General features: G+C 63.9%; 1 protein-coding gene across 4 annotated transcripts in view; it reads left to right on the plus strand.

Moving 5' to 3' along the window:
* FRMD1 (FERM domain containing 1) overlaps positions 1-14375 on the plus strand; it is a 35046-nt gene extending 20671 nt beyond the window's left edge. For 2 of the 4 annotated variants that reach the window (XM_057310882.1, XM_044379957.3), the window contains exons 3-14: positions 611-701; positions 2381-2458; positions 4611-4690; positions 4958-5034; positions 6105-6291; positions 6426-6581; positions 7124-7189; positions 7404-7472; positions 8143-8317; positions 8891-9262; positions 10622-10701; positions 11966-14375. In XM_057310882.1, coding sequence (XP_057166865.1) covers positions 611-701; positions 2381-2458; positions 4611-4690; positions 4958-5034; positions 6105-6291; positions 6426-6581; positions 7124-7189; positions 7404-7472; positions 8143-8317; positions 8891-9262; positions 10622-10701; positions 11966-12097 — 1563 coding nt within the window. In that variant the 3' untranslated portion in view covers positions 12098-14375. The remainder of the gene's footprint in view (positions 1-610; positions 702-2380; positions 2459-4610; positions 4691-4957; positions 5035-6104; positions 6292-6425; positions 6582-7123; positions 7190-7403; positions 7473-8142; positions 8318-8890; positions 9263-10621; positions 10702-11965) is intronic. The other 2 variants (XM_057310883.1, XM_026487991.4) reach the window with 1 other exon arrangement.
* The last annotated feature ends 743 nt before the right edge of the window (positions 14376-15118 follow it).

Here is a 15118-nt window from a genome sequence, read left to right on the forward strand (position 1 = left end):
GACGACACACACCTGGGGAGCTGTCCCATGCACGGGGTGTGGGCGGCTCCTGACCCTGCGAGTGGGAGCTGCGGGCTTCGCGGGTGATGGGGGGCTGGCGTTCCCTGAGGCAGGGGACTGACCCCCGGCAGGAGGTGCCTGTAGGGAGGCTGACGTGGGTAGGTCCACGAAGGCGCAAGACTCAGACCCCACAGCCGCCCGTCCAGCCCGAGGGGGTGGTTGGTGGGGCCAGGGACCCTCGGAGCACCCTCAGCCCCTTCTGGGTGTCCAGCAACAGGGACCCATTTCTGGGGTGCCCACGCCCCAGCCCTGCCTTCAGGAGTGGCCTGGGTGAGGTGGGTGTACATTGAGGAGAAAGGCCTGTGGGGATGCCCTGCGGGGCATGGAGAACACTGCCCACCCCCGTCCCTGGGCGTCCCCGCACGGGCCAGGACAGAGACAGCAGGCTCCCCACACCCGCGGTCTCTCACCGCCCGGCTGGGTGGGCGGGCCTCCAGTGTCCAGCTTGGGCAGGCACCAGGGAGCCTGGGTGGGAAGCAGCGGTGGCCCTCCTGCCCCCCTCAGACTGCGCACCCCGTCTCCAGGCCCTGAGCCCCCCCATGTCTTACAGGTGCAGGCCACTGGTCGTGAGCTCTTTCAGCAGGTGTGTGACATGGCCAGCATCAGAGACGCCCACTTCTTTGGCCTGAGTGTGGTCAGAAGTAAGTCAGCATTACCCCCAATGACCCCGCCCAGGGGACCCCTGCCCAGGGGCACCCGCCTCTTCGGGGAAGGGCCAAGGGGTGCCTGCCTGTGCCGCCCATAGCCGACGTGCTCTAGTGTGCACCCAGGTTGTCTGGGCAATGCCACGCTGCGCTGAGCACACTCGCGCTCACATGCACACACAGACGTTCCCGTGCTTGCACACTTACACATGCTCACGTGTGTGCACCCTCGGCTGTTCTCAGGGAAGAGCAGAGTAGACTCCCGATCTACTCTGGTTCTTTCTGGAAAAAACAGTGAACGGGGACCCCTGGGCTAGGCCTGCTCGTCCGATTCTGCTGTCCAGGAGCCATTTGTGTCCCGGGTTCTGGAAACATCGGTCCAACAGCAGAGCCCTGGGTCCAAAAGAAACCTTTCCTGGGACTCTACCGGATGAAACCCAGGGGTGGGGTGTGCCAGCGGAAGGAGGCAGGGAGCCACCCAGCCTTGTCTCCCATCCTGCGGGGTTCCCTCTACGACCCCCAGGTCCAGGGCTCTGCAGAACCCCAGGCTCGGTGGAGGGGTCCCAGGGGGAGGAGGGAAGCAGGAGACCTCAAGGGGCTGCCTGTGCGTGGGAGACAGGGCCGCCCCAGGGGGCTCTGAGGGTGGCCCCAGGGGGAGGGCGCCTGAGCACCTGTTTGTGCCTGGGACGAGTGCTATGACTGGGACGGCTGTCATCGTTCACTGGGGCTTTGGGGCTATCAGTATACAGCACCCTTTCCCCAATACGCCGAGATGAAGCACCAGAGAAAGAGGGTCTGTTCCGTCCGTCAGCCCTCTGCCTGAACTCTCCAGGCCTCCGTCCCCAGCCGCAGGTGGGTGGGTGGGCGTCCCCAGGCTGTGTCCAGGTCAGGGATGGGGGGGCAGTGAGTGAGAAGGGGGAGACCCCGTGGGAAAGCAGGGCCCCGAGGGCCCCAGCCCCTCCTGTGGGGGCACTTGGCGGTGATTTCACCCCACAGATTCTAAAGTGTCTCTGAAGGACACGATCCCGCCACAGCCCCGACATGGTGTCCAGGGCCTTTGTCCCGTGTCATCGTCCTCACCTCCCGGCTGGTAGAGAAATTCCTGTTCGGGGCTGCCTGACCCTTCAGTGCCCCCTGGTGTGGCCTTAGGGCACCCTGTGTCAGCCGCCCAGGCTTGGGGGGGATGGCAGGGCCCCCGGCCGACCGCCCGCTCTGCTGTCTGTCAGGCAGCACTTCCTGTTCCCGTCCCAGAAGCACAGACAGGGCTGCGAGCAGGCAGACAGCAGAGCCCGCAGCGGCAGAATGTGGCTTTGCTGTTAAAGTTTAATATTGGTGGACTTTCCCCATTCTGCACAGAAAGCTAAGTTAATGGGTAGCTTTGCTCCCACAACCCCCGTTTTAACCATTGGATGGCTGCCGCTCTGTGTCTGGGTCCTCGTGGGTGAGACATCAAAGGAAATGAACATTTGCATAAAAGCCCATTTATTTTGGGGAGGTGCCAGGGTTTGGGTTTTTATGCTTCATGAATGGAATTATTCCTGGTTCATGGGACGGAGCTCATCATGGCTGCAGAAGGCCCCGACTTCCTGGGGGGCCCCAGTGGGGGCCGAGCTGTGGGGTATCTGTTGGGGGAGGGCTGGGGACCCACGGCCCCGGACGCACACCTCATCTTCCAGGACCCGCGTGGCCAAGTGCTGGAGCTCGCCTTGCAAAGAGGGGCTCAGGGATGCACGATGAATTCATGAAGGCCCAAGGTGGGTGCGGCCTTGGGGGCCTGGATCTCTGGGCAGCAGTCGGGGCCGTGGTGCTGTCCCCTCCCTGAGCTGCACCACTTAAAGCCCGTGTCCATGTGGGAGTTCGCCTTCACGGGCCTCCGTGGTCCTGCATGGCCTCCAGCCCCTCAGGCCACCTGCCTGGGCAGGAGTTGAGCCACCACGGCCCCGCTAGGGTTCTGGGCTGGGCCACGCGTGGCTGGGCATGCGGGGAATGTTCTGCCGTCGGGTGCAGGGGGTAGACTTCTGACGAAGGAATGAGGGAACAGCTGAAGGCTCGCAGGGGCTAAACACTTTGTTCGGATGCTTGCCAGACTCTGCAGGGTCCAGGGCTTGTCCCCCAGAGACGTGGCGCTCCCCGGGGACATTGGGCGGGTGTAGGGCAGGCAGCTGCACGTGCTCTTCCTCCTACCTGTTCCCCAGATGAGCAAAGGTTGCCTGGGCTTTCTGCTTTTAAATCGGCATGAGGCGCGCCCCTGGGCTGGTGGGAGCTGGTTTCTGCCCTTGGGTTCTGCTGTTGCTGTCGCTGTCTGCAGGAAGTGGGGGAGGAAGTGTTCCCTCTGCTCTTGGCAGCCTCTGGTATTTGAGGGTTTAGAGTAGCTTTAGGGGCACATTGGAACCCGAAGAGAGGGTCACGTAAGTGGTAAAGGACATGAGCCAGGTGTTGGAAACAGTCATCTCAGGATGGAGGGAGGCTGGTTTCTGCTCCATTCTGTTTTCTGCGTGTGCTAGCTTTTCTGCACTGAGACCACCTTGCTCTCATTAGTGGGGGGAAGCACCAAAGGGCCCCCTTTCCCATGGACCTGATGGGCTAGGACAGCCCTGAGATTCCTTCCCACATGTGCCAGCCAAGCCAATGGGCCCTTGGGAGTCCCTGTGGCCAAGAAGGCCTCGTGAAAATGAGATGGAGCAGCGGGTCGGGGGGCAGTTCCCCAGACACGGGCCGGGGTCCTCACAAGAAGGGATCAAGCCCTCAGCAGCTGGAGGTGAACCCACACGTCGCAGCAGAGGCCCCAGGAGGCCCAGGAGCTTGGGGAGCAGCAGTGGCTGGTGGCTCAGCGTCCCCCGTCTTCAGGCTGATGGTACTGGAACTCAAATGCTTGAACGATGATGCTGGGGAATTGGAACCCAGGCGGGGAACCACATCGGCTCTCTGAACTGTGACCTGCGTGAGTGTGTGCACGTGCGTGTGCGTGTCCACGTATGCTGCACCCAGTGAAGACGGCATACAAGCTGACCAGCCGGGCTGTGGGGGGCAGGCAGGAGTTGGGGGCCCCCGCAGGACCAGTCCAGGATGGAGGGGCTGGCAGGGGCTGGGGGCTGGCCAAGAAGAGCCCCCGGGGTTGCTGCACGGGGCCGGGGGGGGGGCTGCCAGTGGTCTTCCTGGGGGAGGTGCACTTACTCAGCAGGGAGCTCCCAGGGGAGGGTCTGGCTCCCGCCAAGTGGCCCTTTCTGGCCAGCTCCTTTGAGTCCGGACATCCGTGATGGCCTCGCTGAGAATAAGCTGGTAGGCAGGTTCCAGGGAGGAATTGGGGTCACCCCATGCCCGAGACTCCTTCTCTGCAAGGGAGGCAGGCCCGAGCTGCCCCACCTGCGGCAAGCACCCCGTGCACACCCAGCGTGGCCTGTCCTTTCAGCTGAGCTGACTTGGTCTCGGGGCTGGAGCCCTTCCTTCGGGATCTGGACCTTCTGGGTGGGAAGGTCGTGGAAGGTCATGTTCCAGTGACCCCATGGCTGTGAGGAGGGCACATGTTTGGGACTGAGGTCTATAGTCAAAATCAAGGCAGGAGACCTCTGCATGCAGCTCAGGGACTGGGATAGACAGACAGGAACAGACAGACAGGGGCAGAGAGACAGGGACAGAGGTGTGCGGGCTCCAGGTTGGTGAGTGTTTCCCGACACACAGGTGTTTCTGGCTGTGAAGGACCCAGTCGGTGGCCGGAGAGGAGCCCTGGGCTGAGGGCTCCTGCAGACGAGGCACTCACGCCCGCCACCTGGGAGAGCCGGCACACATAGTGACGCGCTCCGTCAGCTCGCCGACCCACGACGCGCCGCGGGCGTCCGTCAGATACGAGTGACCGCAGGGCAGCGCCAGGCACTGGGCTGGCTGACAAGACCCCGCTTCTCTCCTCAGACAACGAGTACATGTTTATGGATTTGGAGCAGAAGCTCAGCAAGTACTTCTCCAAGGACTGGAAGCGGGAAGGGCACAAAGTAAGTTAGACATCGGGCGGCAGCCTGTCCCCGGACCCTGCGAGCCGGCGTCCGCGTGTCCCTGGGGCCGGCCCGCCCCGGAGCTGCCCGCGGGGCCTCGGTCGCTGGCCCGCGGTGCCCCTGCGTGTGCAGACGACATGCCAGGGGGGTGTCCTTCCAAGACGTAAGACAGCATCACGAAAGTCATGAAACGGCCCACGCGGGGAGCCGGGTGTGACATCGCGCCAGGGCCCATCCCGCCGTCAGCTCGCGGTGCTTCTCCCACAGGACAGTGGGCGGCCCCGCGCGCCCTTCGTGACCTTCCTCAGGGTGCAGTTCTACGTGGAGAACGGAAGGCTCCTGAGGTAACTTGCTGGGGTCAAAGGACATTCTCTGGGATGGAGAAAACAGCCGGGAACCAGGTCGTGGGAAGCACGATGGCGCTGCTGCTGGGCGGCCACAGGAATTCTTTTTAACTGAAATCCGCTGTGGCCGTGTGTCCTTCCCACGCCCGCAGCTTCCCTCCCCGGGGCGGGTTTGCACCTGCGGGCGTGCGGGGTCTGAAGAGCTGTGCTTGCAACGGGCGCCGTCCGGCCTCGGCTTCCAGGCTCTCAGCGGCACCCCCGCGGGCGTCTGTGCCTGGGTGGAGGGGTCAGCGGGCAGGCGCCCCGGCAGGCTCCCTCCTGGCTTGTGGGAGCTGCTCTCTGGCGAGATCCACCCCCGAGCTTACAGGGTATCGCAGAGCTCCCCAGGACCCTCCAGGGACCTGAGTGGCTCCCGGAACAGGGACAGGAGAAGAGGGCCAGTGTCCCCAGGAATTCCCTGAGCTCCTGCAGGTGGGCCAATGTCAGACAGGTGGGGAGGAAGGGTGGGGGTGGGGGTATGTGTTGTGTGGAAGGTTCTGGAGAGTGGGGCCGTGTGGTTGTGTGGAAGGGTCTGGAGAAGTCATCGATGGGAGAACTGGAAAGTGGAGGGTGGTGGAGGGCAGTGGCCCTACACTATGTGGCCAACCATATCAATGGTGTTAGAAGATCGGAGCCTGCTCTTGCCTCTTGTTGGAAAATCGGCAGAAGGAAGAGCTTCTGTCGGTTAGGTCTGCTCCTCGTTCCAGTGGATTCCAGCTAGCCCCCGCGCATGTGCTCTTCTCTGGAGCTCTACCCACCACGCCAGGGAGCGTCCTAACTGGAGAAGGAGTCTGACCTTGGCACTCCCGGTTGGAGCATTGAGTCGCCCAAGCCTCTCAGCCACAGAGGTCACGGGCCAAGTTGGTCTGTGCCACCATGGAAAGTGGCCTGTGGTGTGACAAGGACGGGAACTCCTGGAACTCGGAGGAGCCCTGAGGGCTCAGGGCCCGAGGCAGCCAGAGGGCCACCGGGTGTGCCTGGATAACCCGGCCAGAGCCGGCCCCTCACCCAGACCCCCTGCTGCCTTCCAGGGACAGGACGGCCAGACACCTGTACTACTGTCACCTGAAGGAGCGGGTGCTGAGGTCCCAGTGTGCCCACCGGGAGGAGGCCTACTTCCTGCTGGCGGCCTACGGGCTGCAGGCTGACCTGGGCAACCACCGGGAGCCAGTGCACGTGGGGAGGTACTTCGAGCCGCACGCCTACTTTCCACCGTGGGTAAGACCCCCGTCGCCTGCCACTCGCCAGCCCAGGGGAGGACCTGTGGCCCCGGCGCTGGGGCCGGCTGAGGGGCGGGTGGGGGGGGGAGGAGGGAGCAGGCCGGGCCTGACGGGCCTGTGCCTCTTCTCCAGATCGTCGCCAGGAGGGGCAGTGCCTACATCCTCAGGCACGCGCCCGCCATGCACCGTGAGCAGCGGGGCCTGAACCCCACGGAGGCCGTGCTGCGTTTCATCAGGGAGGCCTGCCGGCTCGAGGACGTGCCTGTCCACTTCTTCAGGCTCTACAAGGTCAGGGCGTGGACGAACCGGGACTTGAGGCCACCTCAGAGCTGCCTCTGCCCCAGATGAGCAGAGCCTGGGGGCAGCTGGGACACAGCCCCGGGACAGGGCAGACAGCGTCCCCACTACTGTAGTAAAAGGGTGGCTTTGTCAGGGTGGGGCGCCATTCCAGCTCCAGAGTGTGGAGTCAGTTCAACCTGGGTGGGGTGGTGGCCCGACCCCACTGGGCTTCCCTGTGATGAGAGCTGCCCGGCCTCTAGCTGGCGGGAAGGAGACAATCTGCTGAATGGGGCTGATGCTGGTGTTTTCCTGCCGGGGTCTGCATGCAACGCGGGTTGTTTTGGGAGGAAGTTAGGGCTGATGGCTCATGACTGGGGCTTCAGGAGCTCACCTACGTGGGGACAGGAGAGTTAGGGCTGGTGAAGGAGGCAGGGAGGTGGGTAATAGGCCTCTAGCATCAGAGAGAAATGGGATCCTGCTGTCCGTGGTGGGACCCACCCACCACCCCAGGCACAGGGCTCTTGGCCTCTCTGAAGTTGGTGTTCTTTTAGGATAAGAAGGATGACAGACCTACGGTCATCCTGGGACTGACCCTCAACGGAATGCAAATCTATCAGGTGCTGGGGAAGAGCCGGTGGAGCGCCCTCCCTCCCTCCCACTCCCCTCCAATCCCTACTCTACCCCTCTCCCCTTTTCCTCCACTCTCAACCCCCACCTTCTTCCCCTCTTCCTTCCCCCTCTCAGTCACTCCCCTCTCCCCATTCTCCTTCCCCTTGAAGGGCCACACTCGTCCTCTAGTGGACCCTCCTGAGCGGCTCTCTGGTTCTGCAGGAGACGAGCCATGCCCCGGAGCTGCTCTATGACTTCCCCTGGTCCCACGTTGGGAAGGTGGTGTTTTTGGTACGTGTCTGAGGGGGGCAAAGTGGGAGGGGTTTCAGCCTCCAGGAGAGCCCAGCACACACTTGTACTTCAGGCCATCTCCTGGGCACTTCGTCCTCTGTGGGGGTGCGGGCGCAGGCCGAGCCCCTGCACCCGGGGCGTCCAGGGCATAGATGGCCCTGCCCTTGGGAAGCACTTTGCAGCCCCTGTCCTGGCCCCTGGCGTTCCGATCCCAGGAGACCTTCCATCTCCCGTGGGGAGAACACGAAGGGAAATGAGGAGTCCATCATAGAAACACACCGCTGGGGCCGCCAGCCTCCAGCTGCCGCTGTGCCTGTTGTCCTGGCCTCACCGCGCCTCCCTGGGCCTGGCCTGGCTCTCGGGGCTGGAGCTTGCAGACGGGGGCGCCGGACAGAGGCTTGCGGCAGACCCTTCCTCTGGGCGCGTAACCGAGTCCTGGCGCCCCGTCCTGGGACTCGGGCACCCCCATGGCGTTGGCCAAGGCTGAGGGGACGCGTTAGCCACCTTCTTACAACTGAGCGCAGGGTGCTGTGTGCCCCGAGCCGCCACTGCGCACGGAACTGGGACTAACGGGGTGGCTTCCTAGTTCGGGGTTACGGCTGCTGCTTATGGCGCTTGCGCTGTCCCATGGTCTCCCCATGAAGTTGCATGTCGTCTCCTCTCGGTTCAGGGGAAGAAGTTCGAGGTGTGGCCGGACGGGCTGCCGTCGGCGCGGAAGCTGGTGTTCTACACGGGCTGCGCCTGGCGCTCCCGCCACCTGCTGAGGCTGCTCGGCGCCAGCCACCAGCTGCGGCTCGTCCTGCAGCCCGCTCTGCGCAGGCTACAGCAGCGGGAGGAGGCCGAAGGTGCGCGCCAGCCCGCTGCCTGCTCCCCACCGGGCTCCAGCACCAAGAGGGGGGCCTGCGCTGGCCCCTGGGCTCCTGCGTCCCCCTCGAAACGGGAGGAGGCGACACTGCGCCTCCCGGAGCCCAGTGCCGGAGATGGGGCCCGGGGACCTTTTGGATTCTGGGAAAGCGTTCTCAGGGGGCGGGGTGGCATCGGGTGACGTGTGTCTGCGTGATTGTGACCGTGCTGCTCATGTGCAGGCCGCCGCGTGGGGGTCCCTCAAGCCGAGAACCACGTGCAAGCTGCAGGGAACTATTACTCGGGCGTGTATCGGGAGCAAACTGGCTGCGGTGACAGAGGCCCCCTGGGTGGGCTGGGCTGTAACTGTGGGTACCCAGGGCCGTGATCCCTGGACGGCACACTCCTTCCCTCGCACTGCACCTCCTGGGCCTCGGCGCCCGTGGAAGGTGAGGGTGCCTGGCAGGTCCCCACAGCCACTGGTGGCCACCAGCAGCTCCAGGAAGGTAAGACAGCGCCTTTGTCCCCCTCCTGTGCCCACTCTTACACTGGCCGTCCCTCCTGTCCCTGCGCAGAGAAGAAGCATTATCGCGAGTCCTACATCAGCGACACGCTGGACCTGGACCTGGACCTGGACCCGGGCGGCAGGGGCTCCCCGGGCTCCCCTCACAGCGGGGACAGCAGGGACAGTGGGGGCAGCAGCCAGCACCTCCCCCACCGCCTGTCCGTCCGGTCGGCCGACAGCCACAGCAGCTCCCACACATCAGGCATCGAGGCTGACGTTCGGCCCTTGGAGCCCGGGGAGATGTCAGTGGATGCGCCCTTGGGTGCGGAGGCTCCCCGTGCAGAGGCCCCACCCTGCAGCTCCAGCACCAGCCAGAGCAGCCACTGCACGGACGGTGGCAGCGGGGACAGGCCCGAGGGGGACACGAAGGGCTGGGCAGATGGTGAGTGTGCGTCCCGGCCAGCCCCTGGCTGGGCCGCGGTGGTGGGCACCAAGGTGACACGCATGGACCGCACCCCCGGAGAGGTTGGGGTGCACGTGACTGTGATTTCTATGTGACCCCTTCACTATTCCCCAGCATGACCAGGCCCCCCCGCCATGAGGTGGCCTTGGGCCTGTGGTCAGAGAACAGCGGGTCCTCGGTGTGGGTGTGGTGTGGTGGGGTCCTTCGGCCTTCTCTGCAGCTGGTCACAAGAGGCTCCTCGGACTTTCGGGAGCCCGACCTGGCCAGTGCCCCTCCCTCATCATCCAGACATCAGGGAGTGTTTCAGCCAGAGCCTTCTCTAGCCCCACGGGGCCCGTGAGGTCACATCCAGCCATACGGGGCTGGTGAGGCCACGAGACGAGAGGTTTCCAGGAGTTGTAGGACCCAGTGTCTGTTCAGCTTAGCCCTCAGGGCTGTTTCTGCAGTGGCTGGGTGTGTGAGGGCCCTGGAATGCTTTCTCTGTCACCCCAGGAAGGTCCCATTGACTCTGCTGTTCCTGACCATCCACAGCACCCTCAGCTGTGCACGTGACGGGCATTTGTGGGGACCAGCTGCAGGTCCCAGCCACCCAGGACCACTCAGAGTCACCTAGAGTCACCACGGGTCACCAGGGCCAACTGGGGTCTCCCAGAGTCACCTCAGGACAGCAGAGCCAGCCGGGTCGCCCAGAGTCACCTCTGGTCACTAGGGCCAGCCAGGGTCAGGTGGTCTGGTTTGCTGGTAAAGGACCACGTGGCTTCTATCTGCGTTTCTGTCCAAGCCTGCAGTCTGCAGTCCACTGTGAACAATAACAATAATAATACGGGGTTTGCCCAGTTAAGAGCCTGTTTTGACTGGACATCGGAGCCTTTGGCCAACCAAAGCACTCGGGCTACCAGAGAGGAAGGAGGGGGCAGTGAGAGCTTGGGGCGGGGGGGCGGTGAGGGCTAGGACCCTTGCCTGGTTTACGGCGGAGGGCCCCTGCAGGGCTGGTCCCGCGGGGGCCCCACGGGAAGGCGTCCTGTGCCGGGGCTGTCGCTTCCACGGGCAAGGACCACCTGAGCGAGGAGGAACCCGGGGGGCCCTGACTGTGGCCCACGGAAAGCCTCGCACATTCAAGGGGGCTCAGACACCTCCGTGGGGAGCACGCAGGACCCGGTGTATGATTGCAGACCACCTTCTCTCACCACCCCTGCAGGCCAAGGCCCCTGGAGGAGGGGTGCATGGAGGCTCCCAGTCCCTTCCCGGTCCCAAGTCAGAGTCCCCAGGGGAGGAGGGAAAAGGGTGGGCTGCAGAGCTCGTCCCTGGCTCTGCTCACACCTTACCCCCTCCTCACAGCCTCTGGCCCAGGGCCCACGGCAGTCGTGCAGGTCCCGCTGACCGGGGTGAGGGGCAGGAGTGCCAAGGCCCTACACCAGGTATGTTGCCCCATGCCGGGCAGCCCCAGGCCGGCTCCTGCACCTGCTTTCCTGGCCTGCCCAGGCTCACTGGAGGCCCCCGGGGAGAGATCCCCGGACCTGCAGTCAGGCAGTGGGGGAGCGGAAGGCTTCCGGGGGAGCAAAGCAGGGCAGGGCTGGCTCCCCTGGGCCTCCGCCTCCCTGGTTGGGTGATCGCCGGGGGGGCAGGGTCCACCATCCCTGGGTGGCAAGCCCTCGAGGGGCTGCTCCAGGCTCCCCAGGGCGGGAGGAGGGACCGACGCCAGTGGTTATGGGCTGGAGGTACCCGCCTTGCTCAGAGCGGACCTGGGGATGGCTCCCTGGACAGAGAGAACATTAGGCTGTGATGGGACTCACAGAGAGGGACGGAGCTAGACCCAGGGAGGGGGAGAAAAGCCACAGTGCCCTGGGCAGGGTCAGCTCCCAACGCAGCTGGGGGCTCACGGCCCAGGGATGGCAGACAGGACATGGCCGCCAAAGAGCGATGAGTCGGCCTGTATCCCCCAGCCCCGCACGGCCTCTCTGCGGCATGAGCCGCCCTGCGGGATGGGAAGTGCCTGCTGCAGTTCAGTGTGGTGGGCGCTCGCTGGGCCCCCACCTGCACGGGCCCCGGGGCGCCCATCTGTGAGCCCCAGCACTGGACGGGCTTCCTCACACAGGAAATGGGGGTGGGAAGCTGTTCTCGACTTCCGAGGAGGCCTCCGGATCTTATCCCAGAATCGATCAAATAGTAACCACGTCCGAGTTCAAAGGAAGAAAAAAGCCTAGGGCTACAAGCCCCCCACCCAGCAGCCCCGAGGCCCCTTGGGACAGGGGTGGGCTCTGCATCAGGGCCCCAGCGGGGACCCAGGCACCTCCTGTAGGGGTCACCTCCAGGATAGGAGAGGGGAGAGAGGAGCCCACGGCGAAGGAGCCGCTCCCTCCCCGAGCTGTCCTGGCTGAGAACAGAGGGGCCATGGCCTGTGCCCCACTCCTGCCCACAGAGCTTGCGGCCACGGGTGGCACGAGGTGGGAGGACAGAAGAAGAGGGCTGTGTAGACAGTGGGCCCTGCAGGCTGCAGTGAGGACAGGGCGGGGCGGGAGCCTCCAGATGAGGGACTCTGGGGGCCGGGGGCAAAAGGCCGTCGTGCGGGCCTCCCCAGCCAGGGGTGCTGGTGTGTGCTCTCAGGGAGGACAGAACTGGGGGGGTGGCAAGAGATGGAGAGGCAGGCGGGAAGTCAGAATGCACCCTCACTCTCCCCTGCAGATGCCAGAGGCAGACCCACAGCACCGCAGCCCGGACCACGCACTGCCGGGAACCCATGCGGTGAGGTCCACGAACAGCCTCCTCCTGGTCCTGTGCAAGGACGACCAGCTCCCACAGGAGTTCGTGGTGTAGATGCCTGCAGATGTGGCTCCGCCCACTTGGGGCTCATCCACGCTGCCCAGCTTGTCCAGCCGGCACTGTTGCATCCACGAGACACGGCTCATCCACCCTGGGCTCTGTCTTTATAGCACGGCTGCGTCTACACAGCATGGCTCATCCATGTGGCAAGTCCTGTCCCCCTGGGGCTCTGTCTACACAGCACGGCTACACCCACGCAGAGGGCTTGATCCACACCTCACCCACAGCTTGGCAGCCTCCCACAGCAGGACTGTCTCCGGCCCTCACCCCTTCCTGCTCTGGAGGCTCCCGCCACCGCCTGGCTGACAGAGGCCCGCTGCCTGCACTCCTTCCTCCTGCACGTTCACCTGTCAGTGTGAGGAGCAGGCTTTGGTGTCGGACCTGGAGGGGAGGGTCCCACTCTCGTGCCAACCATGACGGCCCCAGCTCCATCCATCTGGGTCACCAGGAGGCAGAAGTCAAGTCTTCTTGACCACACAGTCTCCCGGCGAGTGGGGGGTGGGCCGTGCTGGCCCTTCAGGTTGCCCTCCCCCTGTCTGTTCTGGGAAGGAAGAGGTGTTCGCTGTGCGCCTGCAGGTTCTCTCTGCACTGACCCGTGATGGGTGGTTAGACTAAGTGCACAGCCTTCTGGGAGCCTTTGAACCATGGTCGTGGTCGCTGGTCCCAGCTCTGGCCACAGGCTTCTGCTAGACCACTCTGTTTGCAATCCCTGTCTGTGAGGTGTGGTTCTGGCTGTCACCCCAGACCTGGCTGGTGGATGACCCCTGTCCACCACCCCCAGGATACAGACATCCCCAGAGGCACCATGGCTGAAGCCGCAGGATCCTCTGGACTCTGGGCCCCTGCAGAGCTCGTAAAGCCAGAGAGGCAGCTAGGCCCACCAGAGGCAGCTAGCCACGATCTACACACTGCATATTCCTCCCTCTGCACCCTAAGACAGAGCCCAAGTGTCCCGGTCCTTTCCCACCACAGGTCACACGGGAGCAGCCAGGGCTCCCGGCCTGGGACAGTGCTGGTTACCCTTAGGGGTCAGAAGACTGCAGGTGAGATGGGGTGGAGCAGGGACCAGCCTCAGCCCCACCCTCCGCACCTGACCTGTCCTCCATGTCTGGCGAGGTTCTTCCCAGCTTCACCTGACTCCCGTTGGAGGCTTCACACCCGAACAGCTGGGCGGTTTTACCGTTCATGCGGTAGCAGGTTCTGGAAAAGTGTGCTTTTGAGGGACAGCTGACCTTCACTCAGGGCTGAACCATCCATGCGTTCAGAGGCCAGTGCATAGGCAGCCTGTGACAGCAGGTGCACAGCCCAGCCCCAGCGGCTAGCTTGCGGTTGGACCGTGTGTCTCAGGAGCAGGCTGGGAGGATTCGCTGTAATTAAGGGCTGTGCTTTCCTTTCCAAGGCAGGGTGGCTCCCTGGGGTGGAGGCATGCTCCCCTCCCCCCCAGACCCTGCTTGCAGGTGGCCTTCCTGGAGCCCCCCGCCACCTGGATGGTGCAGAGTCGCTGGGCTGAGCCCGCTGGTGGACGGAGTGCATGTTAGCAGACTAGCACTTGTGTCCCCAGGTGGAAAAGCGGGGTCTGGCTGCATCGCACCTGCCTCCTAACCCCAGCTGGGCCCCTGCATCCCGTCAGAGACCCCGAGAGCAGCTGCTCTGGAGCCGGTGGGCTGTGAGACGGTCGTAACAAGCCCCGAGCCTGAGGTTCCTAGTGGGCATCGGTGTGGTACGGCTCATTTTACCTGGGTCCCTCTGGCCTCTCCCCTGCACAGGATCCCCACCTGTACACCTGCTGTCCCCTTGGTCTAGATGGACTGACTCGTGCCTGCCTGGTGGTCCCGAATACTCAGCGGTGTTGGGGAGCCCACTGCCACACAGCCCTATGCCCGGGACATCTCCCAGTGTCTCTTGTGCTCGTGCTGGGAAGGCCACGTGGGCATGGGACCTCAGCTCAGGCTCATTTTGGTGATAGAGGGCAGAGTTTGCGAGCCATTGTGTGTGTGTGTGTGTACACGTGTGTGTATGCATGTGTGAGCATGTACGTGTGCACATGTGTGCACGTGTGTGCACACGTGTGTATGCATGCGTGCATGTACGTGTGCGTGTGCATGTGTGTTCGTGCGTGCACACGTGTGTATGCATGTGTGTGTGCGCCCACACACATGCACACATACAGCAAGGTTGACGCCGCCTCTGGCTGGGCTTCCTGACCCTTTCTGTGAAAGGAAATCTTGTGTGCGTACACACTGGGCACGTGTAATAAAGAACTAAATCCACACCTCCCACGTACACTTGGACCAGCCTGCGCTGGGCAGGCCAGGAGGCGGGGCTGCACGGTCACACTGGTAGCTGGTCCACTGGGGGCTTCTCCTGTGAACACACGCTGTGTCCCAGCACTTCCCGGACAGGGGCACGTGGAGGGCCACTCATGCCCCCTGGGGCTCATGGTTACCTGATGCGTTCCTTAGAGAGAAGCCAGGCTGCTCCACCCACCTTCTGTGGCCTGAAGTTGCTGAAGGGGTAGTGCTGCTGTGGGGGCTGGAGGGGCGGGGAGAGCCAGGGGTCACCATGCGCACCCAGGCCCCCTCACTAGACAGACGTCACAGGCCAGGCCTGGGCAGGGGCTGGCCAGGGTCAGGGGTGGTGGGGCAGGCTCTCTGGGCTGCCCGTTTGGTCCCTGTGCAGGAAGTACCCGGCCCTGGGCTACCAAGGGCACCAAGTCTAGTGGCCACAAGAGAAAAAGCTGAGGGGGGCCCCCCCGAGCAAGGCAGCAGGCGGGGCCTGAAGGGTGGGAGAAGGGCATCCAGAACCGTCTGGGGCTGCTGCTTCCCATGAGTTTCCAAAATCACAAGACCTGTCCCCATAGTAACAAATGGGGTTGCGCCTGCTCTGGTCTAAGGTCCGTGGATATTCCTTTCCTTCAAAGAAAACGTGGGCACGAGAGCTCAGCCCAGCAGACTGATTTGCTGCTGCACAGAGAAGGTGTCGGCTGGGGCAGAAACGAGCTGGCGGGCCGGCCCC

The sequence above is a fragment of the Ursus arctos genome, unplaced genomic scaffold (assembly GCF_023065955.2).
Source record: "Ursus arctos isolate Adak ecotype North America unplaced genomic scaffold, UrsArc2.0 scaffold_13, whole genome shotgun sequence".
NCBI lineage: Eukaryota > Metazoa > Chordata > Mammalia > Carnivora > Ursidae > Ursus > Ursus arctos.